Source organism: Artibeus jamaicensis, unplaced genomic scaffold (genome assembly GCF_021234435.1).
Source record: "Artibeus jamaicensis isolate MK-2021 breed Jamaican fruit bat unplaced genomic scaffold, CSHL_Jam_final contig_65, whole genome shotgun sequence".
Classification (NCBI taxonomy): Eukaryota; Metazoa; Chordata; class Mammalia; order Chiroptera; family Phyllostomidae; genus Artibeus; species Artibeus jamaicensis.
Genome location: NW_026521913.1, coordinates 4,128,374 through 4,152,875, shown reverse-complemented (window position 1 = coordinate 4,152,875; position 24,502 = coordinate 4,128,374). Strand labels below are relative to the sequence as shown.

Sequence of the window (24,502 nt, the reverse complement as noted above, 5' to 3'; positions counted from 1 at the left end):
CACCATTGTGTGGGAAAAGAGTAGCAGAACCTTCCTTTTGAGTATTTATTGATTTACAGCAGATTGTTCTTATAATTTAAGTTAAATTGGCTTATTAAAATGAATATGCCGTTTATGATGACATACCATTTGATGCTGGGATAAAATGGCACTCAAAAATCATTGACAAAAGAAGCCATCTTTGGATGTGTATTTTACTAAGGGTAATTCACTCATAGTTCATTGTTATATGTGTGCCTTTAATAAGCTAATGCATTTTGGGTTTTATACCAGTTTAAAACATCATAGCCAATTAATCTTGGTAAGTTAAGTATTCTTACATGTTGAAAAAAGGGGATGAGCTATTCCTAGCTTCACAGATACCATATTTTGTCTCTCCTATTTTAATTAATAGTATTATAGTTAAAACTGTCAGATCATTATCTCATGTTTCTTATTGGCTTTATTTATGTTTAGTTACCTTAAAAAGAGTTAACATAAAAAATGATGAGTTATGATAGAATTTTAAAGAAACTTTCCTCTTGTTAAATTTGATATAATTTGGTTAGGTATATATAGAGCCATGCCATTTTTGGCCTGATGCTGAATAACATTATGCATTCACCACTTATTTCACCTGCCTGGGGAGAGGACAGATGTGAGTGGTCATGGAGCTTTGTTTAGAGAAGTGGTGAGTCCACAAGTGTGTCTGAAAGTATGCTGTGGAATTCACTCTTAATGGGAGTAGCATTGTCATCAGTCTTCTCTGGGGAGTTGACTAAGACTTTTCCTTCTCTCTCTTTTTTGGGGGGTTGGGAGCTTCTCCTTTTGGCTTTTCTGCAGAGCTTCCTGTTTGGCTTGTTGGAGGAATCTACTGGTTGGTATAATTGAAAGGTTCCTCAGTTACCTACCTGCATTTGGAGTTCATTAATCTTTTATCTGTGTCTGACATATTTTTCATCTCTTTTGCTTATTTAACTTCTTTTATTGACATCATCTTTTCAGCCATTTAGGAATATAGAAATGGAGATACCCGTGGTTATAAATTCTTGGAATGGAATGAAGTTGAAAGTAAGTTTAGAAGTTGAAGGAGGACACATCTACTTCTATAGATGTTTTCTACACATCTGTAGAGGTAGATGCCCACTATTCAGAGCATGGCAGAGGTGTTGAGAGAATAGAATAGGAACATAAGGCAGGGAAGTTGGAGAGCTGTTCCATTTCATTGAGTCAGTTTTTTAAGGTCTTAATTAGCTCTAAACATTCTGATATATAAGAACATTGTACTAGTGCTATTGTAGTGACATGACATCAATGCTGTCCAAAGCACAGTGTAAATTTGGAAGATTATCTTTGCACTGTTTTCATGGATATTTGAATGTTGAAGATATGGGGATTGTTCCCTTAAGAATGAAATAAATAGTGCTTACTGTGAGTTAGGCACTGTTCTAACTCATTTAATTCTATTCCAGCACTTTGTGGTAAATTCTGTGATCATCATTCCTATTTTACATTTGGAGAGACTAAGGCATAAAGAAGTTAAGTGGTTCTTCACAGGTCACAGCTAAGCTAGAAAGTGGCACGGTCTTCATTTGAACCCAGGCACTCTGGCTCCAGAACCCAAGGTCTTAATCCTTGTGCTGTGTTGCAGCATCCTTCCTTACTTGTCACCAAGTAAAGAACTTAGCACAGTGCTTTGACAATACCTTTCACTTGTAGTTTTTCTTTCTCAGAACTGATGTTACATTGAAGTGCATTTCCACAGGTACATATGTTTAATTTTGTTGCTTTTATTTTTTTTTAGATAAGATGTGAAGGAATCAGGTTGTTTCTTCTGTGGCTTCAGGCACTACAGACAAACTGTGCAGAAGAGCAGGTGCTGATTTTCGCTTGCCTCGTGCCTGGTTTCCCAGCGATCATGTCCTCCAGAGGGCCCTGTACTCTGGAGACACTCATCAGTCCAAGCCCTAGTATAGCTGATGGTGAGTGATGTGAGCAGATCTTACAGCTTGAAATGACTCTTGAAGTCACATTGAGGAATTCCTTGGTTTGCCATTTTCTTCAATAGAAATCTCGACTTCATAAATTAATTTTGAACAGAAATTATTTCCCATTAACATTCATGGTAGATTCTTATATGTATTTGAATTGAAAGACTTGAACCTATTTTATATGAAATGATGGCAAGAGAAATTTGCTGAAGAGATGGGAACAGGAATAAAAGGGAGTAGGACAGATGTTGGCAATAGCAGGAAGTAGGGACACTTGGTATGTCTGGAGTGTTTTTGTGACTGTTACTGCAATTCAAACCACTATCCAAACTATTTACTATCTCTTGTCCTCATTGCTATTGTTTCATTCATCTGATCACCCATACTGTTTTTTGTTTGTTTGTTTTTTTGTTTTTTGTTAGCTATGTATTATCATGCAACATTAACGGGAGGACAGTAAATGCCTCATGGGACTATTAATGGCAGCCATTTGTGTCCTGTTAGGGTCACTTTTATTGCCAAATGACAGGTATTTGATGTTAGGCTGACCAAAGCAGAATTCGAAAAGAAAAAGAATGGTACAGTGGGACAGGTGGCTTTGTGGCTTCTGTTATCATGCTTCTAAACCCTTCATGCACACTGGCTTGGTCCATGTGAGCAGGTATAATAGATGGATACATGTATTTTAGTAGAGGCCATTTTCTGAAAACCCTGTTAAAATTTAACTGTGATGAAAGTCTCTCATTATTTTCCACTCCGCAGCAAAGATATATCCAGAAGAAATCACTCCACTCCTGCCAGCCATATCAGGGGAAAAGATAGCTGAAGACCAAACATGCTTTTTTCTTCAAATACTATTGAAATATATGGTTATTCAGGTAAGAGGAAATTGTAGATAATTAAGTGATGGTCTTATTCTGAGTAGGAAAGAAAAAACATTGTCTCTTTTCTTTCTGTTTGCTCACATTTCCTACTTTGCTTTGAGGTGATTTATGTGCTATTTCACTAAACATAGAGTCTGGCCAGATCACTTCAGCAAATTCCAATCATACACACTATTTTATGTAAGTGTGCATGTAAAAGGAAAAATTCAATTCTCCATCTGTGTATCTCCTTTACTTTAATATTATTACCACATTTTCACACAACAGTTCACATGTGACACTTCTGGTCACCAAATGTATGGGGTTTTTACCCACAACAAGCAATTCTCTGTGACAGCAGCTGTGGGGTCCCACAATTTAATTCAATTCTGACACTGTCTGTGGGGTCCCACAATTTAATCAGTTCTGACACTGTCTACGTGGAGCCCACATGTTAAGATCTTAGCCCCTTAACACTATTCCCATCCTATTCAGACACCAATTGCAAGTAGTAGGTCCCCTGGTTACCCACAACTTCTGTCCAATTTGGCTACAAATCAGAGCTTCTTATGACTGCATCTTTTTTTTTTTAAGATTTTATTAATTTCTCTTTAGAGGGGGAGGGAAGGAGAGAGGGAGAGAAACATCAATGCATGGTCGCCTCTTGTGTGTCTCCCGCTGGGAACTGGCCCGCAACCCAGGCACGCGCCCCGACCGGGAATCGAACCAGTCGAACTGCTTGGTTCCCAGGCCGGCACTCAACCCACTGAGCCACACCAGCCAGGGCTGACTGCATCTTTAGATGTGATTAATTTATTAGAGGAGCTCACAGAACTCAGGGTAACATTTATTTGTGTTTACTAGTTTAAAGAATATGATAAAGGCTACAGATGATCAGCCACATGAAGGGAAAGGCCTGAATGCAAGAGCTTTTATCCCCATGGACTTGGAGTGTGTCACTGTCTGGTACATGGAAGATTCCTGAAACCCCTGCTATATTTGGGTTTTATGGAGGTTTTTCTCTCCATAGGCATGATCTATCATTAACCCAATTCCAGTCCCTCACTCATTTCTGGAGAAATAGGGCATCTAGGATCTAAAAATTCCAAGTTCTGATCATGGCTTGGTCTTTCTGGTGATCAGCCTTCATTCAGGACCTATCCAGGAGCCCACCCTGAGTCACTTCAATAGAACAGAGGATGCTTCCTAGTGCTCTCACAGCTTAGGAAGTTATAGGGGTTTTAGGGCCTTGTGCCAGGAATGGGGGGCAGAGGCCTGTATATACATTTTTTCTATTATTTCATTGCTTAGTAAACTATTTTTGCTGCTTTACTCTTTCCCTAACCCTGATCTCTATGCTAGTGAGACAGATGGAGGATGAGGCAGGCCCTGAAGCTGAAAGAGTATAATCAGGAATAATCTTGTCTGCAGAGCAGACAAGAAGATTTGAACAAAAGCATATTTAATTATCTCATCTGGCCATCAGCACAAGCCTGCTTTATGTCACATAATTTCTTTCTTTTATTTTACCAACTGAATATAAAAGTAAAATCATTAGTTTATGAGTTCAATAGGTGATTTATGTCTCTTGATCTGTATTTCTGAGCATTGATATAGTTTGGGAAAAGCTCCTGAGTGCTTTTTTCTTAGCAAACTCTTCTCTCATCTCTGAGTTTTTCCTGGGTATAGTCCAATCTCTTCCCTTCACTTCACAACCAAGTCTGTGAAGTCCACTTCCTCCTTTAATGTTCCTTGACACCCTCTATTACCTGCCTCTGCCCTGTCACTGCTAAGAGGTCCAAGAACATGAAGGGGTTCTTATGGTCAAGTCCAGAGGAAGGAAACTCTTAAGTTTGTGCCGTACTCAATTTTTCAGATGACTTGACAGTCTACCCTTCCTTTACGAGATTCCATCCATGATATTTTCTTCTGGTTTTCCTTCTCCCTTTTAGCTCTTTCCAGTTTCTACTGGTGGACTATGTTTCTCTCTGCTGTCCCTCAAGATTCAGTCTTTGGCTGCTCTTTCTGAATACTCTTTCCTGCTGGGCAATCTTGTCTGTTCTCCTCTCCCATTTCCTTTAGCTAGCACCAGAAACACAAGGCTCCAAAATCCTGAGAGTCCAACTAAGGTATTCTCTCATCTTCTGGAATTGTAGTTCCTCAACATTTTAGCTCTGCTGACCCATTCTACATGGATTGTGAACTCTATCTGTTCAGAAGTGGCAGATCAGCATACAGTATCTCAAACTCTGTTGTGTTAGGAGACTTGGGTTTTCATAGATGTGTTATTAATGAGTTGTGTGACCTCAGATAAGTCATGAATATCCCAGGATTCCATTAGAGGAAGGATGCCATTGATATGGGGGAAGGTTTTTTAGGTGGATTGTGAGCCTTTAATATGTGTACAAAATTGTATGGGCATGGCCATTCCCCTCTCATTCTCTCCATTCTGTCTACTGGGGCTGGTTCTCAGAGCAGAATTTCTGCCTTGGCTCATCTCAGAGAACTGGCAGGTTACAGACTCTGAGGTCCTCTGCCCTGGGGCAGCTAAGCCCCTCATTTCTTTATCTTAGGTGCTGGACAACTGCCATTTTCAAAGTGGCCTGCATTATGAAGGAATTTGGGAAACTGCTTAGGACACTATGTGTTATAACAAGTACTAAGACTCACTGACAGGTGGGGCTGGCGTGGCAAGTCTGGCTTATCCTATCCTATGGATTGCTTTTAATAAGGAGACTGCCTTTTTCAAGATTCCATAGCTGTATCTTTTGATGTTGATTTTGCATGTAGGTAACATTGAATAAAATCTTTGGAAGGGTTTGTTTCCATATGGTATTTATAATAAATGGCCTTTTCTAAGTTTTTTAGATTCAATGTAGTCCCTATTAAAATACTATTTCAAAACTTTATATGGGACTTCTGGCCAAGATAGGTAGATGAACTTTGCCTCCTTGCAAAACTGAAAGAAGGACAACAGCAAATTTAAAAACAAAAAATCAGTGGAACTGCTAGAAAATTGAACTATATGAAAGTCTGACAACCAAGGACGTAAAGAAGAAACTTTAATCCAGACTGGTAGGAGAGGCACAGATGGGCATCTGGGGAGGAGAGGACTTGCAGCAAGGTGGAGGCTGGAGGACTGGGCTAGTGAAGTGGTGGTTGGCAGACCAGGTAGTCCCACATTTGTGTGTGGATAACAACTGGGGAACTAGACTCACCACGCAACCCAGAGTTTCCAGCATGGGGAAATTAAACCTCAAAACCTCTGGCTATAGAAACCTGTGGGAATTGCTGCAGTGGGAGAAACTTTCAGCCTCACAGGAGAGTTTATTGAAGAGACCCACAGAGTGCTAGAATGTGCACGAGCCTGCCCACGCTGGAATCAGTACCAGAAGGACCCAATTTGCTTGTTGGTAGCAGAGCAAGTGACTGAAGGCCAACCGAGAGCCAGGCAAGCAGCATTGTTTCCTCACTGACCCCTCCCACACATACAGTGTCACAATACAGCAATGTGGGTTGCCGCACCTGGTAAGTACCTAAGGCTCTGCCCCTTACAAAGTAGTGGGTGCACTGAGACAAAATAATACAGCCCAAATGAAAGAACAGATCAAAGTTCCAAAAATAGAACTAAGTGATGAAGAGACAGCCAACCTATCAGATGCAGAGTTCAAACCACTTTTAATCAGGATGCTCACAGAAATGGTTGAGTATGGTCGCAAAATAGAAGAAAAAGTGAGAGCTATGCAAAATGAAATAAAGCAAAATATATAGGGAAACAACATGGAAGGAAAGGAAACTGGGGCTCAAATCAATGATTTGGAGCAAAAGGAAGAAATAAAATTGCAAACAGAACAGAATGAAGAAACAAGAATTCAAAAAACTGCAGAGAGACTTAGGAATTTCTGGTACAACTTTAAATGTTTGAACAAGTGAATCATAGGGGTGCCATAAGAGAAGATGAAGAGCAAGAAATGGAAAACTTATTTGAAAACAAAATGGAGAACTTCCTTAATCTGGTAAAGGAAATAGACTTCCAAGAAGTCCAGGAAGGTCAGTGAGTCCCAAATAAGTTGGACCCAAGCAAGCACACACCAAGGCACATGGTAATTATGTTATGCAAGATTAAAGATAAAGAGAGAGTTTTAAAAGCAGCAGGAGTAAAGGAGTGATCGAGGAGTTCCCATAAGACTATCAGCTGATTTCTCTAAACAAACCTTTGAAGCAAGAAGTATCAAAGTCGTGAAAAGCAAAGGACCTACATTCAGGATTACTCTATCTAGCAAAGCCATCATTTAGAATGGAAGGGCAGATAAAGTGCTTCCCAGATAAGGTCAAGTTAAAGGCATTTGTCATTACCAAGCTGTTATTGTATGATATGTTGAAGCAAACAAGTAGAACAAGAACAAAATCACAGAAATGGAGGTCACATGGACAGTTATCAGAAGGGAGGGGTTGGGAGAAGGATGGGGGGAATATGTACAGGGAATAAGAAGCATAAATGGTAGGTACAAAATAGACAGGGGGAGGTTAAGAATAGTGTGGGAAATGTAGAAGCCAAAGAACTTAATTGTGCAACCCGTGGACATGAACTGGGTGTGGGGGTAGGGGGATGCTGGTGGGAGGGGTGGTGCAGGGCAGAGGGGAATAAGTGGGATAACTGTAATAGCATAATCAATAAAATATATTAAAATAATTAAAATAGCTTAATGGAACAAAAAACGACCCCAAATAGACTCAGTAATCTTGACAAAGGAGAATGTTAGAAGGATCACAATACCTGATAATAACTGTACTACAAGGCCACTGTAATCAAAATAGTCTGATATTGGCATAAGAGCAGACACACAGATCAATGGAATAGAATAGAGAATCCAGAAACAATCCATGTCTCTATGGTCAATTAATATTTGACAAAGGGGGCAGAAGCATAAAATGGAGTAAAAATAGCCTTTTCAACAAATGGTGCTGGGAGATCTGGAATGGTACATGCAAAAAAATGAAACTAGACCACCAACTTACACCATACACCACAATAAACTCAAAATGGATAAAACACCGTAAGTCACAATACCATAAAAGTCCTACAGGACAACATAGGCAGCAAAATTTCAGGTATCCCACGTGGCAATATTTTTGCTCTAGGGCAAGGGAAATAAAGGACAGAATAAACACCTGAGACTACATCAAATTAAAAAGCTCTGCACAGCCAAAGAAACAGCATCAAAATGAAAAGGGAACCAACCATATGGGAAAACATATTTGCCTACAGTAATACCTTGGACAAGGGTTTGATCTCTAGAATATATAAAGAAATCATATAACTCAATGCCAGGAAGACAAACAACCCAATTAAAAAGTGGGCAAAGGATCTGAACAGACACTTCTCCAAGGAGGACATACAGAAGGCCCATAGCATATGAAAGGATGCTCAACATCACTAGCTATCAGAGAAATGCAAATTAAAACCAAATGAGATACCCCCTCACACCTGTCAGAATGGCCATCACAAACAAATCAACAAACAAGTACTAGTGAGGATGAGGAGAAAAGGGAAGTCTAGTGCACTGTTGGTGGGAATGCAGACTGGTGTAGCCACCGTGGAAAACAGTATGGAATTTATTAAAAACTGAAAATGGAACTGCTTTTTGACCCAGCAGTTCCAATGCTGGGATTATACCCTAAGAATCCTGAATCACCAATTCAAAGGAACTTGTTCACCCCAGTGTTCATAACAGCATTATTTACAATGGTCAAGTGCTAGAAACATCCTAAATGCCCATAAGTAAATGAGTGGATGAAAAAACTATGGTACATTTTCACGTTGGAATTCTACACAGCAGAAAGAAATAAGGAACCTACTAACTTTCGGAATAGCATGGGTGGAACTGGAGAGTATTATGCTAAGTGAAATAACCAGGCGGCAAAAGACAGATACCATATTATCTCACCTATAGGTGGAACCTAATGAACAAAAGAAAGAAAATGAGCAAAATAGAACCAGTGGCATGGAAACAAGAAACATGAATAGTGACCAGAGAGGAGGAGTTGGGAGAAGGAGAAGGGAGGAAGGAAGCGGAAGGATTTAGTTAAAGAACGAGTATAAATGGCTCAGGGACATGGACAACAGGGTGTGGAAATATGGGTACGGGCAGGGGAAAGCAACAGGAATATTGGAACAACTGTAATCGACCAACAATAAAACATTAAAAATAAATAAAAAATTTAAAGCACCTTGTGCCCTGACTGGTGTGGCTTAGTGGGTTAGGCATCATCCTGCAAATCAAAGGATCAACCAGTTCAATTCCTGGTCAGGGTACATGCCTGGGTTGCAGGCCAGGTTGCTGGTTGGTAATGTGGGAGAGGCAACCAATTGATGTTTCTCTTGAACAGAAATGTTTCTCCCTCCCTTCCTCTCTCTCTAAAAAATAAATAAATAAAATGTACACCTTGTTATATCTGACTAGATGTTTTAAGGGCATAAGGAGTGTTAAATCATTACAAGGAACGTGGATAAATAGGGGCATGGTGTTGGAGACCAAGTTTCAAAGAAGTGACAACATTGGTTTTTTTTAATACTCAGTAAAAATGCTGTTTTTAACATAGTTGCTGTTTTCTTTTGAAATACTCATTTTTATCATCCTCTTTTTAGATATGATTTTATTACATGATTATCAATATTATTTGTCAGTTTTTTAGATTACAGTAGGAATTTTAACAACATTTTCAGTTTAGTATACATTAATTTGAAATGTAAATATATGTATTTTTTCCACATATTATCCCAAGGCTGCAAGCTTGGAGTGGAAGAATAAGGAGAATCAAGATACTGGTTTTAAATTTCTTTTTACATTGTTTCGAAAGTATTATCTTCCTCATTTATTCCCATCATTTACTAAGTTAACAAACATCTACAAACCTATACTTGGTAAGTACTTATAGAGCCATGTGCAGAGGATTTCCATGGGGAAGCTGTACAGACTCTTTCAAAGTGACCTTTGATTGTTTTTAAGTAAAATAGTAAATTTATTCTTATACTTAATGCTAACTTTATTGCAAGGTGCTTAAAATTTTGTAATAAATTATTTTAAGTGTTTTAAGTGTTTGTACAAACTAAGGTGTATCTCAACTCATAGCTATAAAAGGGTACTATGGCTCCTGTGTTCAGAAATAATTTGAAGTGAATTGTGATTATTTTGGTGCAATTATAATTAAAATCTTTTAATGTGAAAAAAAACCTTGCATTTCCTTAAGTGTTCTCTTGCTAGTGCTGGTGGTATATGGTTATCCCAGACCTTAGTCAGTGGTCATAGGCAGGCCACCCCAGACCATACAACTGCCCATACTGTACAGTTTCTTTTTTACTGGATCTTTCATCTAGCAGCAGCTGCTTATGGAAGGACAGATGTTTGGACAATTGGGCATCCTGGGGATGGTAAGCCTAGAGGGGAGAAAACATAAGGGAATTTCTCATTTAGCTTCTATAGTTTTTCTTTAAAAAATGAGAGTTCATAGGCCAGAAGCATCTCTTAGTGTGATGGAGGTAAGGCAAATCTTCCTTTGCCTCTTATTTTAAAGCAGGTGAAATTAGTTAAAATGGATAATTAAGAACACTTTTAGAGGGGAAAATTCACCACAAACATTAATCCATCTAGGGAATGTGGACAACTAATTCAGTTGTCTGTGGGTGTTTATGTGTACAACACACATACATGCACTTGAGCAAGGGGAAAACAGATGACACTTGGTGCATTTGGAAAGCTGTACTGACTTTAAGGGTACTGCGATGTTATGTATTTTTTTGGCAATGTATATGCATGTTTTCTTTCAAATTTTATTTCTGATTTAATCAGTAGTCTATATCTATTGTAGAAAACAGTATATTGTTAGCATTCTGAAATTAAAAGTTATTTGCATTTATACCTTATGCAGTTCCCTCAGCATTTACAAAAGTTAGTAGGAGGTGGACTACAGAATGTAGTTATCTCAAATCCAGTGTCACATAATTTTCATATTGATAATGGAATTTAAAGACCTCTTATTAATAATTTGGAAATGGTGGTGTCTAATACCTCAAAAATTAAACATGAATTTCTGAATTCTCTCAGTTATAAAGTAGATTATACTGATTCTACTTTCTTGGATTCATCTAAAGAGAAAAGGATATAAAACTAAAGTTGCTTTTATTATGGTAGTGTTGGATAGTAAAATAAAATGATGAAGAAATGTCTGTATATTTCTGGTTTTATATTTCTTCTTATCATAAAGTAAGATTTAATTGGCTATAATGTATGTGAGAAGATTTTCACTATTATAATCTCATGTAATTTCTCTAATTTTATGAAGAAGAGTTATTAGATTAGTTTTTCTGTAGTTGTATACCACAACTGTAAGTAATAACGGTCACCATCACTCCATCTTGGTCAGATTATGAGGCAGTTAGAAACAAACCTTCCAAAAGATGACGTTTTTAATCATTTCTGGTTCTTTAATCTTAGTTGCTATTCATACAACCAAATATATGTCTGTTTACTTAGAAACTGAAATATTTGTAGAAGTTACATAATGTCAAGATTCACCAAGTAATGATGTCTTCTTTATTCTTCCAGATATCCCCCATTTAAGACCAAAGCCAGTGTATGTTACTACAGTTCGAGACAATGAAAACATCTACAGTACCAAAATTCCATACATGGCAGCACGTGTTGTTTTTATTAAGTGGATTGTAACTTTCTTTTTGGAAAAAAAGTATCTAACTACAGCACAAAACACTAAAAATGGAGGCGATGTGTTGCCTAAAATTGTGCAGGTATGTCACTCATCATCTTTTTATATCTTCATATGTATGTTATATCACACATTGACACATACAAGGTATTTGATTATTAGAGGTTGTTGGTTACAAGACTTCAGTTTCTTTGTGTACTCTATGTTTAAAATGCTAAGGTTTCATAAGAAGCTTGAGTTAGAAGCACTTGTACTCTATTGGCATTGCCATGATGAATGAGGCAATCTTGAGGGTGAGGGGAGGCATTCTGAGAAGATGGTTGTTCCCACACTCCTGGCTCCATCTCATTTTTCCCTCTTCACTCGGGTCCAGTGACTTCTGAGCATTAGACCAGGGCCTGTCTTGTTTTTTTTCCAGTCCCCAGTATCTGGAAGGCCATTAGGAATTGTGCAGATAAGCTGTGGAGAAGTTCTGTGAGACTGCCAAGTACTCTCTGGAACTCGGGAAGAATAGCTCAGCAGCTCAAGATTTTGGGGTGATTGTTGAGCCTTGTTGGGGTTCCTGGAAGAGAAACCTGCCTCTCTTTGAGGTGTTAGGTGAAGACTTCTTGTATGGGACCTGGTTCTTGCTGGCCTTGGTCACATGCAAATGAGGCTTAACCAGTATGCTGAGTTCCTTAGGGACTTAGTGCTAGGTAGAGCAGGATCACTTGTAGAGTCAGAGAGCAACCACTTCACAGAAGAGTTATGGTTTTGTGAGGGCTTTTTGTTGTTGTTGTTGTTTCTAAGAACAGGGACAGGAAGTGTGGTCTTTGTAGTGGAGGTTTGCCTTAGAGTTCCCTAGAAGTGTGACTTAGGCCTGACTTGGGAAAGTGCACACACCTGAGGGGTAATTGGCACCTTGATGAAGGAGTACTAAACTGAGGTCCAGACCATCTGGCCCCACTGAACTGACTGAAGAACTGGAAAAAACTTATTTTTAAAGAAGTCTAATGGGGAGACAATATCAGTACAAACAGCAAAAGACTTGACGAATGTTTTTAAAAACCTTAAATTTTTTAATACAAAACTTAGTAGGTACAACCAAAGATGGTAATGATCACTGCTGAGAACGAAATTAGTTTTCTGGAGAAATATCCTATAACACTGAGCAAAATATTCAAATACATGGAAATTAGAAATAAATAAGAGTTATGGGCAGATTCATACCTAACATGCAAATATTGTGAGGGCAGAAGAGAAAAAAATGAGAAGTAATAATTGAAGTAGTATAAAGAAAAGTTTACCTGAACCAAGAAAGAGGTCGTGTTTTAGACTAAGAGGCCTTTGAGTCCCAGGAAGAATTAGCTAAACAAACACAAATCTAGGCTTTTGAATTTTAGGGATTAAGAAAAAACTATCTTCCAGACAGAAACTAGAAGTTTCTTCAAAGGAATGAGACCTACATTAGCATTGAATAGGCAATGTAACCTAGAACTCTGAAGCTAAAAGAACCCGGCTGTCTGTCTCTCTCAGAACTTCCTTGTTTCATATCACATACATAAGCAAATGTCAGATTGATTTATAAAAACAAAATGGTAAAGAACTTGGGGAGAAATATAGGGGAATGTATAAATTTGGGAAGTAGTAGACCATCTTAGGTAGAGATAAAACGCATAAGCCATGGAGGAAATTAGATTTGACTTTATTTGAAAAAATAGAAAAAGATTTATGTGTCAAAAAGATAGCATAAAGCTACACCCAAGCAGTAAACTGTGAAAAGCATTTTTAACATCATGGCTATGTAAAGAGTGCTTACAAATTTTATTAAATTTTTTTAATTTAATTATTTTTCAAATACAGTTTTCTGTGTATTTCTCCCATCCCAGCCCACCCCGCCTCATGCTCCCCACCTCCCTCCCATTTCCACCCCTCTTAGTTATTGTCCCTGTGTCCTTTATACTTGTTCCTCTAAATCCCTCCCCTTTTTCCCCTTAAATTCCCTCCCCTCTGCCCTCTGGTTGCTGTCCCCCTGTTCTCTATTTCAGTGTCTTTGTTTTTATTTTGCTTGCTTGTTTGTTTTGTTGTTTAGCTTCCTGTTAAAGGTGAGATCATATGGTATTTGTCTTTCAACACTTGGCTTATTTCACTCAGCATAATGCTTTCCAGTTCCATCCATGCTGTCCCAAAGGGTAGGAGCTCCTTCTTTCTGCTGCATAGAATTCCATTGTGTATATGTACCACAATTTTTTGATCCATTCATTTAGTGCTGGGCACCAAGGTTGCTTCCAACTCTTGGCTATTGTAAATTGTGCCATGAACATTGTGGTGCATAGGTTCTTTGAGATTGGTGTTTTAGGGTTCTTAGGATATAATCCTAGCAGTGGAATGCTGGGTCAAAAGACAGGTCTATTTTCATTTTTCTGAGAAAATTCCATACTGTTTTCCATAATGGTTGTACTAGTCTGTAATCCCACCAACAGTGAACTAGGGTCCCGTTTTCCCCACAACCTCTCCAACATTTGTTGTTTGTTGCTTTGTTTATGATAGCCATCCTGACCAGTGTAAAGTGGTATCTCATTGTGGTTTTAATTTGCATCTCTCTGATAGCTAGCGATATTGAGCATCTTTTCATGTGTCTCTGGATGTTCTGTATGTCCTCCTTGGAGAAGTGTCTGTTCAAGTCCTTTTCCCATTTTTAATTGGGTTAGTTGTCTTCTTAGCATGCAGTTGTGTGACCTCTTTGTATATTTTGGAGATTAAATCTTTGTCTGAGGTATCATTAGCAAATATGTTTTCCCATACAGTTGGTTCTTTTTAATTTAATACTGTTATCTTTAGCCACACAGAAGCTTTTATTTTGATGAGATCCCATTTGTTTATTCTTTCCTTTATTCTCCTTGCTCTAGGGGACATATCAGTAAAAATGTTGCTGCGTGAAATATCTGAGATTTTCCTGCCAATATTCTCCTCTAGGTCTTTAATGGTTTCATGGCTTATATTTAAGTCTTTTATCCACCTTGAATTTATTTTGGTGTATGGTGTAAGTCTGTGCTGAAGTTTCATTTTTTTGCACATAGCTGTCCAGTTCTCCCAACACCATTTGTTGAAGAGGCTATCTTTACTCCATTTTATGTTACTGCCCCCTTTGTCGAATATTAGTTGGCCATAGAGGCTTGGGTTTATTTTTGGGCTCTCTGTTCTGTTCCATTGGTCTATGTGCCTGTTTTTATACCTGTACCAGGCTGTTTTGATTACAGTGGCCTTGTAATACAATTTGATATCAGGTATTGTGATTCCACCTACTTCGTTCTTTCTCAAAATAGCAGCTGCTATTGGGGCTCATTTATGGTTCCATATACATTTTTGAAGTGTTTGTTCTATGTCTGTGAAATATGCCATTGGTACTTTTGGATATATTGTTGGATGTGATTTGCCAATATTTTGTTGAGGGGTTTAGCGTCTATATTCATTAGGGATATTGGCCTGAAGTTTTCTTTCTTTGTTGTGTCTCTATCTGGTTTTGGAATTAGGATGATGCTGGCTTCATAAAAAGAGTTTGAGAGTTTTCTATCCTTTTGAATTTTTTGGAATAGCCTGTGAAGAATAGGGGTTAGCTCTTCCTTAAATGCTTTGTAGAATTCTCCTGTGAAACCATCTGTTCCATGGCTTTTATGCTTCGGGAGATTTTTGATTACTGCTTCAATTTCATTTGCTGTTATTGGTCTTTTCAGGCTTTCTGCTTCTTCTTCTTCATTGAGTTTTGGAAGATTGTATTTTCCTAGAAATTTGTCCATTTCCCCTAGGTTTTCAAATTTCTTGGCATACAGTTCTTCATCATGGCTATGTAAAGAGTGCCTACAAATTGATAAGAAGACAAACGGCCCAATTGAAAAATGGATAAAGGAGGTAAAAGAAAGTTCACAAAAGAGAAAATAAAAATGGGCCTGGATCTCACCAGCAGTCAGGGAAACATATTTTGTTCTGAGACATAATAAGAGACGTATTCACCAGTCAGCCAGACAAAAATTCATATGAAGTTACATAAAAGAAACTCAATCGAACTGATAAATTTTACATCATATCACATCTGTATAGTTTTTCAGTCAGTTCAAAATAGTCCACTTAAAGGATGTAACTTTCCTACCTGGTTTATAACTTTTGAAAAACCACCACCTGTATTTATTGAAAATAAGTTTCTCACTTGGATGATGATAAGTAGCAAGAATAACAAATAAACTACTGCTTCAAGGTGATAATTTTTTCCCTTAGTTGACTCTTCACACTTGTGAGTCATCTACTTTTATTATATTTTTTAGTGTCATAAAGGTTTGAGATCCTCAATAAATTAGGGTGATTCTGTCACTGTAACAGAAAAAGGACCAGAACTGAAACTGAACTAAAACATAAAAAGAAATATTTTAATCTCATGAAAAAGAAGTGAATAATAAGTGTGGGTGACAATAAGGTTCACTCATGCTCTCTGTGGTTTTCTCTTTTCCCTCTGGCAAATGTGTCTTCAGCTTTCCCAATAATTCCAAGATGGGACATTATGCTCCTTGTTCATGTTTAGAGACATCTGAAAATACAAAGCCATTCCTTTTGTCTGAGTGGTACAATTTAGGTTACCTGTCCACTCCTAGAACCTAACAAGGCACTGATTAGCTTAAAGCTGGGTGTGAGAATGCTGCAGGAGGGAGGGACACAGTTGCTCCCTTGGTAACTATAGATTGGGTCAGCTTCTTTTTTGAGTCAATGTAGGCTTCATGGGAAGAGGCACGCCAAGCCCTGGGGTTCTGTCAGGGAGTGGGAACGGATGCTGGGCAGACAACCGTTGTGCTCAGTGCTACCACACCCTGCAGATGGCTATGCATAGAAATGCCACTCTTGCTGTAGAGACTATTGAAACACTTCATAGTAAGCTGTTATATTAGTTGCTTCGTACCTCTACAGCAAATTACCACAAACTTAGTGTCTTGAAACAGCACAAATTTATTGTCTTGCTGTTCTGGAATTCAGAAGTCCAAAGTCAGTCTTAGTAGAATAAAACCAAGGTGTTGGCTGGTCTGTGTTCCTTCTGGAGCTCTAGAGCAGAATTTGTTTTCTTACCTTATCCAGTTTATAGAGGCTACCTGCATTTCTGTGCTCATGGTCTCTCATCACATCATCTTTTCTCCCTTTGTTTCCATCTTCATATCACTTTTTCCGTGTCTCATTTTCCTTCCTCCTTATGATCTTTGTGATTACCCTGGGACCACACAGATAACCCAGGATAATCTCTCCATCTCAGCATCCTTAATTTAACCACATCCGCTAAGTCCCTTTTGCCACATAAGTTAACTGTTACATCCCGTCCTTGCGAGCAAGAAGGGTCGGAGACTGCTGGGTAGTCAGAGGTGTTTTATTGGCCAAAGTTTCAAAGTTTTACCTGCGCAGGGGCGAACTCTCGGGGTGCCTCCGGAGACACACGAGTGCCAGAATGGCTGCAAATGAGAGTCGCGCCAAGCGCTCACAGGTTAGGGCTCTTATAGGGGCGGGCAAGCAAGCGGGTTCACAGAAGCAAGGGTGGCGGTTAGCAATTGGCTCGGGGCTATGTCAGGGCTCGTGGTCTTTCTAATGAGTGGACCGTGGAGCTTGTGAGCAGCTCGAGCTCTTACTGATGATTGGATCGTAGAGCTCAGGCCATGTCTTGAGGTAAAAATTTTCCCCTAACGGGTGTCCGAGAGATTACTTCAAGGCCTTGGCTAAACTCCCTGAAACATCTGCCCACGGCCAGGTGTGGTTTTCTGCCTAAGTCTAAAAATAAACATCTAGTTTAAGCAAACATCTCGGCTCTTCTCCTCACCCCTTAACATTAACATTCAGAGGTTCTAGGGGTTAAGGTGTGGACATCTTTTGGGGGTCATTCTGCTGACCAGTTGTCTGCTGTATTATGTTCTCTGCCTTACAGCTGTGGTTCCCACCTTATCTCACATGTGAGTCCAGTGTTCTTCAGTTCATTTACATTATACATGAGAAAAAGAAGCAGTTTAAACAACTGAATCTTAACCTTTGGAAATGAAGTTGCAGGAATAAAAGCACATGCAATTGCATTTTCTCTCCTGAATACTTTTGTTCAGAATTTCAAATTTAATATAATTTTACTCATGTAAAGTGAACATCACTGTCTAAGTCAGGTGGTCCAAAATTTTTTTCAAAGAATATACTGCTCTTTTGAAAGCCCTTTAAAAAACTTTATTTTAAGTGCTGCTTCTAAATAGAATTCACACTTTGGCCACTATTAGTATGTTAAAAATCATGCATAAGGAGGGTTTTTTTGGTGTGTGTGTTTTTTCCCAAAGAGAATTTACTTCCCCTTGATTTAAAAGTAGTATTAGACAGTAGTTTTCACCAAGGAAGAAAGGTATTAGTTCATTTTCTAGACTTAGCTTATTTTCCACTGAGAGAATCTGGTGTCTTTCATGGGAGAACAAAAGTACATCCCATATATCTATAATATCTTGGCAATGATAGCAACACCCCCTTTTATATCTGAACAGTCTTTGTTCATCATTTTAGCTGAAAATGTTTTCAGTGAAGAATTACTTCTTAGTGATTCATTTTTTATAAGACAGTAGTATTTCAATGTGTAATAGAAAAAGCAGAGTGGTAATTTTAATTGTGGCAACTGTTGTTTTAGTAGTTCTATATGTACATTAATTAAACATTAAAACCCATAGAATTCCATTAGTGAATGAAAAGAAAGTTTGAGATGGTAAGACAGTTGATCACATTTATTTATATGATAACTTTTTTAGTTACATTATTGAAGTATCACTTTTACTGAACTAGCTCTGTAATAATGATTCATGGGGCTGTGAATTTTCTGAAATTGTTGTATTCCATGAGATGAACAGTTAGGAAAAGCGAATGACACAAATTGTCAGCCCTACAGGGGTTAATATATTGTACAAACTCATTTGTTGATTACCACTTTAATACTTTCTGTGTTCTTAAGCTCTCCAAGGCAAATGTAGGCCGTCCCCCACCATGCATGCACATCATGATGGGAATTGAGTGGCATCAGGCATCACCAACAGAATGGCAGTTGCATTTTCTTGTTTCACACCTACTTTGTACATGTCCTCATTGAGCCTTACCGTAAGTGTGCACAACTCTCCCTTTGAGGTATGGGTTAAGGAGAAACCAGAGTAGTAGAGAGGGTTGAGGGGAAGGATTAAAAGGTAGTCTGTATCAAGCAATTCCCTGAGCCCCGGCAGTGCAGGGTCTGAGCAGATTTGTCTTTCCCTTCATCAAATACCAAAGAGTAAGAATCATCCTTGCATTTACCACCAAGTTAGCTAATACTAAATAATAATGGGGATTCCAGCCTGATTGTAGTGGGTAGAAAATGGACCTCTTTCTGCTGTGGTTAATTCTTACTCATGCTTGCACAGTTAATCTTCCTGAAAGAGACCTGAAATGAATAGACTTGGGTTATCAGTTTGTTTTCACTCTCATTACTTACTGTAATTATAATTGTCTGTCAAAACATGTTGATGCTTTTGGAAAGCAGCCTTTTGTGGAAGGAGTGTGGTCTAGAGGAGGCTAAGAAAAGCATTGTTTTACCAGGCGAACATTATTTTTCATTTCTTGGGAATCTGCACATGGAGCAGGGGTTGGGGGAGCATCTTAGGTTAAATGCAGGTTTCTGACTCTGGCAGGTGGGTGTCCCTAACTCTCATGTTGTTCAAGGGTCAACTAATTTTAATTAAGGCATGATAGGAAATCCACTATGCTACCATTGTGTTCTATTTGAATAACAGAACTAATTTTTTTGAATGACTGGGTACCTTTAAACGTAGTTCTTTATCTGCATTATTTTAGTTATCTAAATGCTGTTTTTTAAATTAGTTATCTGATGAGCTCAAAACTTGCTGGCTTAAATAAATAAACTCTTATCATTCTACATATTTTACTTACTGGTTCAGGAATTTGGGCAGAATTTGGTTGGACAGTTCTTATGTGTCATGTGGCATTAACTGAGGTCATTGGGTAGGTAGTATAGTCTTCAGCTGCCAGCTGGCTAGTCTGGAAGGTCCAAAATGACTTCATTCACATGTCTGTTACTTTGGTGGGTGCATTTGGAAGGCTGGGCTTAGCCAGACCTATCTTTCCATGTAGTATTTGTCAGAGTAGTTGGACTTCTTTCCTGTGTGCTCAGAGCGTCAAGAACAAATGTTCCAAGAGATTGGGAAGGGTGACAGTCAACCTTTGGGGCCTGCGTTTGATACTGTCACAGGTCACTTCTACTCCATTCTGCTGGCTAACACAGTCACACAATTGGTGTGGACCAAAGAGAGGGGACATAAACTTCATCTCTCTACACAAAGAATGTCAAAGAATTTGTGGCTATTTTTAATTTGCTACATATATATTGTGTGTATGTTTTTTCTTTCCTTTTTTGGCCTATGGGCAAAATGGGAGTTGTTAATCAAAAAGTCACAGGTTGCCCTGGATGGTGTAGCTCAGTGGATTGAGCGTGGGCCTGCGAACCAGAGGATCGCTGTTCGATTCCCAGTCAGGGCACATGCCTGGGTTGCAGGCCAGGTCCCCACTGGGGGACACATGAGAGGCAACCACACATTGATGTTTCTTTCCCACTCTTTCTCCTTCCCTTCCCCTCTCTCTAAAAATAAATAAAAATAAAATAAAAAGTCACAGGTTATTGAGCCTCAAGAGGCATTAAACTTAATCCAGCCTCCATGCTTTACCAGTTAAAATAAAGTATATATTAGTAAAAATGAGTAAAATTTAAGTTTTTTGTGGAATACAGTTAATCCATCAAAAAGATGAAATAATTTCTTTAGGTACCTCATCTCAGTGTGTGACAGTGCCTTTGATAAGCCACATACGCTTAATAGTTAAGGCATGAAGAGAGAAATTATAAATATAATATTCCATTAATTTTCCCTATTTCAATGTCTACTTTGCTTTCAAACTGTCCAAGGTAGTTACTGAAATGACTGTTTTGTACTACTCATATCTTGTTACTTCTTATTTACAGTGGGTAGAATTCTAGTGGTATTTAGGTTTGTTACTTTGGCACTTAAAAGAGTAATACTGAAATTTACAAAAATAAAGTAAAATTATATGCATTTGGAGGAAGCATTGAATTCTCTGGGAAAATGAGAGCAGAAACCAGTGTTAAACTTTGTGACCCACTGTATGAATTATTTTATTTCTTTCTGTTCTTATAGTCTCCTAGATATTTAAAGTTTTATAAATATTTCAGTTACGTTTGATCTGAGATATAAAACTCAGATAAAGGTTTTCATACCCTTTAAAGATCTAGGCACTCCCTATCAAGTTATCATGTAGTCTTGTGAGTCAAATGATGCATGCAACATTGTGGCTTCAAAATATCTAATGAATTATCAAATCTCTACAACTATATATAGAATAAATGCTTAAGTGTGGAGACCAAAGATGATGATATCAATTCATTCACATGTTAATTTATTCTGTGATTTTACAAACATAAATAAAATGATTTAGGTTGGTAAAATGTCACAGCCATCCTTTCTATAATAATTTAGTAGTTTTCCTATTAAAATAACTGAGTTGGGGAGGGGTCTGCTGGTGAATTGGAAAGTTGGTAAATAGAGGTCCTGGAGTCCCTTGTGCTTCTTGCAGTGCTGGTTTCCAGCTTGTTGTCAAGTTGATTGTAACCAGAGTTCTTTAAAATAAAGCAAGTCTTCAGTTTTTCTCGGTGTTCTTGAGTGCCAAAGAAGCTGACTCAGAAGTGGTAATAACTTTCTTCCAGACTGTTGGTGGTGGTGTGGTGCAAGAGAGGGCGCCAGAGCTGGAGAGTGATGGACCTGCAGAGCCAGACAAAAACCATTCTAACAGCAGAACCTTGTCAGACCGGAGACTTAGCAACTCTAGCCTTTGTAGCATTGAAGAAGAGCACCGAACCGTGTATGAAATGGTGCAGCGGATTCTTTTGTCAACTCGAGGTTATATCAATTTTGTGAATGAAGTATTTCGCCAGGTTAGTGTGTGTGTTCATGCATTGAAAAGATTTTTGTTCTTTTATTCATAATACTTCAAGAAATAGTATTGATGAGTTGGGTCAAATTATATGACTGAATAATCTTTCTTACCCGCTTTTAATATGTCACCTGGAGTGTTGTGATTTTGTTTCATTTGTGAATTTTTTTAATAGTATTTTTGTAGAATTACTATATGTGGAGGGAAAATTTTATATTTAAGCAAAATCATTCCAAAATACCTCATGTTTCCATAACAAACTTCAAAACCAGAAGTAGGTGGGAGGAAAGCCATTCCTGAATATGCTTGAACAAATGAACAAGGAAAGAAGAACCCAGATTTGGTGTTGTTCCAAGGGCCTAAAATTCTCTCTGAGGAGCTCAAGACTGCTGCAGACAGTTGTACTTGCCCTGCAAAAAGCCTATGGCATGCACATAGAATACAAGTATTTCTGGCATAAGTGAAAAAAGGTGGGTGAGGAGGGCAACAGGGTGCAAGCAAGTAAGAGGACAGAGGTGATCGGAGGCCCAGGGAAAGATTACCATGAGCAACAACCAACGCTGATTCTGCTCCTGAGGGGATGTTTGGCAGTGTCTGGAGATACTTGGTTGTCACAGCTGGGGAAAGGACAGTGCTACTGGCAGCTAGTGGGTAACCGCTGGAAATGTTAAATATTCTACAAACACAGGACAGCTACCCTACCCTCACCCCCCAAAGAATAGTGTGGCCCAAAAGGTGATCATGTTGCTGTTGTGGCGAAACTGAGCGGTAGCAATCTGACAGAGCAAGGAAACCCTCAATATAATTAAGAGGACAGCAGCTCTGTAGTGTGGGTTAGAGCCAGTGGCCACCTATGTCTTGGTACTGGTGCCTTGGAAACAGAGAGCATGGCTCTTTTGTGCATATGTGTGTATAATGGGGGAATGGTTGTTTCATCCATGTACCAGAGCAGAGGTTGAGGCCCCTGAATGTTGAAAAGAAGCAAATTCTGTACACACGAGTGATGCATATGCACTGTGAAGAGAACAGATTTCCAGGTAGTAAATGATGAACTCTTTTATTTCTGAGACTTCCATTAAATAAAAGTCAACCAAAAATGAAAGTTCCAGCATAATCCACAACAATCTAGAGGTTTATTATATTTTGTGTTTTAATGAAAGTAAAATTTTGCTTAAGAAAATATTTGTTTAATCTGTAATTAAAATTCCCCTTATAATATATATTTTTTTCTGATTATGTGGCCTGGCACTGCCTTGGTTCTTCTCGCTTCCTGACTGTGTCTTCTCTGTCTCATTTTTTCTTTCTTTTTGTTTCACCCCAAATTACAAGAGTTGACCAAAATTCTGGGCTTGAGCTCTTTCTCTTATAAGTCCACTCTTGCCTCTTTGGGGCCTTCAACTGCTTGTCTAGTGCCAGCAACTGCTGTTGCATATGACTTCTAAGCATGTCTTTTGTTGTTGTTTAGACCTTGCTTTTTAATCCCACATTTCTCTTTAAAATGCCCACTCGTGATCTCATCTGACATTCCTGTGCTATCTTCATGAACACAAGGCCAAAATTTATCTTGTTTCTTCCCTAACATCAACTTTTCCCAACTAGACTGCTTCTTTAAAGGAGGGACCTTCATTCTTGGGTGCATATTAATTTTAGCCCTCCTAGGCTCCTTATCCTCTCCTCCTGTGACTATCACTGACTGGCCAAGTTATGCAGGAAACTTTTCACTCCTTTTCTCTCCTTTTCTTTTGACCATGGTGAGCAGCATGCTTCTTGGAGCCCCACACCTCTGTGTCATCCCTTTCTAGTCTATACTGTATATATCCGGCTGCCAAAATCTTTTATCATAATAGCCCACTATGTAAAAATTTACCATATTCCCTCCATTAATGGAGGGAATGTTGCCACAGCAGTGCATCTGTTATACACATACATGGGCAGTAATGATTTAATTTGAATTGAAATAGTTAAGATCTAAAGTGAAGATGATTGAACTACACAAATACTAAACAAATTTGAGTAGTAGAAAAATGGAACTTTTGACATTAAAAATTGTAACAATTGAAACATTAAAGGAAAAACTCAATAATTTTAATAGCATATTAGATACAGCTGAACAGAGAATAAATTGGATGACATATCTGAAGAAATTATTATCCTGAATGTACCTCAGAGAGAGATGAAAAGTATGAGAGGTTGAAATGTGGAGGATGTAGTGAGAAGGCATGAGGTATGTGTTCAGCTCTCCTCTGTCCTTATTATTTGTCTGCTGTTCTACCAGTTACTGAGAAGATCCTAGTCTGACTGGATTGTCTGTTTTTTTCCTCAGTCTGTCAATATTTGCTGGCATATATTTGAGGCATAATTATTAGTTGTGGTACAGACTTAGAAATATTGTTAGTTTGAATTGAATCTTTTATCATTAAGAAATATCTCTCTTTTTCTCGAGTAATGCTTTTTCCCCCCCTCTTCAAAGTTGATCTTGCCTGTTCTTAATATAACTCTACTGGTTTTCTTTCAGTTAGTGTTTGCATCACATAGCCTTTCACATAGCTTTTCCTAACTTTTTATTTTCAGCCTACACATGTCAGTGTATTTTGATGTCCTCTTATAAATGGCATATAGTGTTTTTTAAAGTTCAGTGTTATAATTTCTTTCCTTTTGAGAGTTATTCCACTTTCATTTGGAACATTACTCAATCAGCTCCATTTAACATAACAACTGATATAATTATGTTTAAGTTCGTTGTCTTTCTACTTTTTAGTTGTCTTGAATTCTTTCAGGGTGTTGTTTTTAGCAGCATACCATTTTTCTTCATCAGATTAGTATTTTCGCACTCATTTATTATATTCTAATGGTTGACAGCCCACATCTATAACTTAAAAATCTAGCATTAATTTCAACTTTCGCCCTTTTATATGCACTTTTATTTACTCTTCA

At 38.2% G+C, this 24,502-nt stretch overlaps 1 protein-coding gene across 2 annotated transcripts in view; it reads left to right on the top strand.

Annotated features, from left to right (window-relative positions):
• Positions 1 to 24,502, top strand: part of RALGAPA2 (Ral GTPase activating protein catalytic subunit alpha 2) — a 431,148-nt gene that overhangs the window by 124,270 nt on the left and 282,376 nt on the right. For both annotated transcript variants that reach the window (XR_008392593.1, XM_053670940.1), the window contains exons 7-11: positions 1,784 to 1,961; positions 2,733 to 2,848; positions 9,620 to 9,758; positions 11,440 to 11,639; positions 21,342 to 21,569. Coding sequence is in view for 1 of the 2 variants with exons in the window: in XM_053670940.1 (XP_053526915.1) it covers positions 1,784 to 1,961; positions 2,733 to 2,848; positions 9,620 to 9,758; positions 11,440 to 11,639; positions 21,342 to 21,569 (861 nt within the window). In the remaining variant the exon portion in view is untranslated. The remainder of the gene's footprint in view (positions 1 to 1,783; positions 1,962 to 2,732; positions 2,849 to 9,619; positions 9,759 to 11,439; positions 11,640 to 21,341; positions 21,570 to 24,502) is intronic.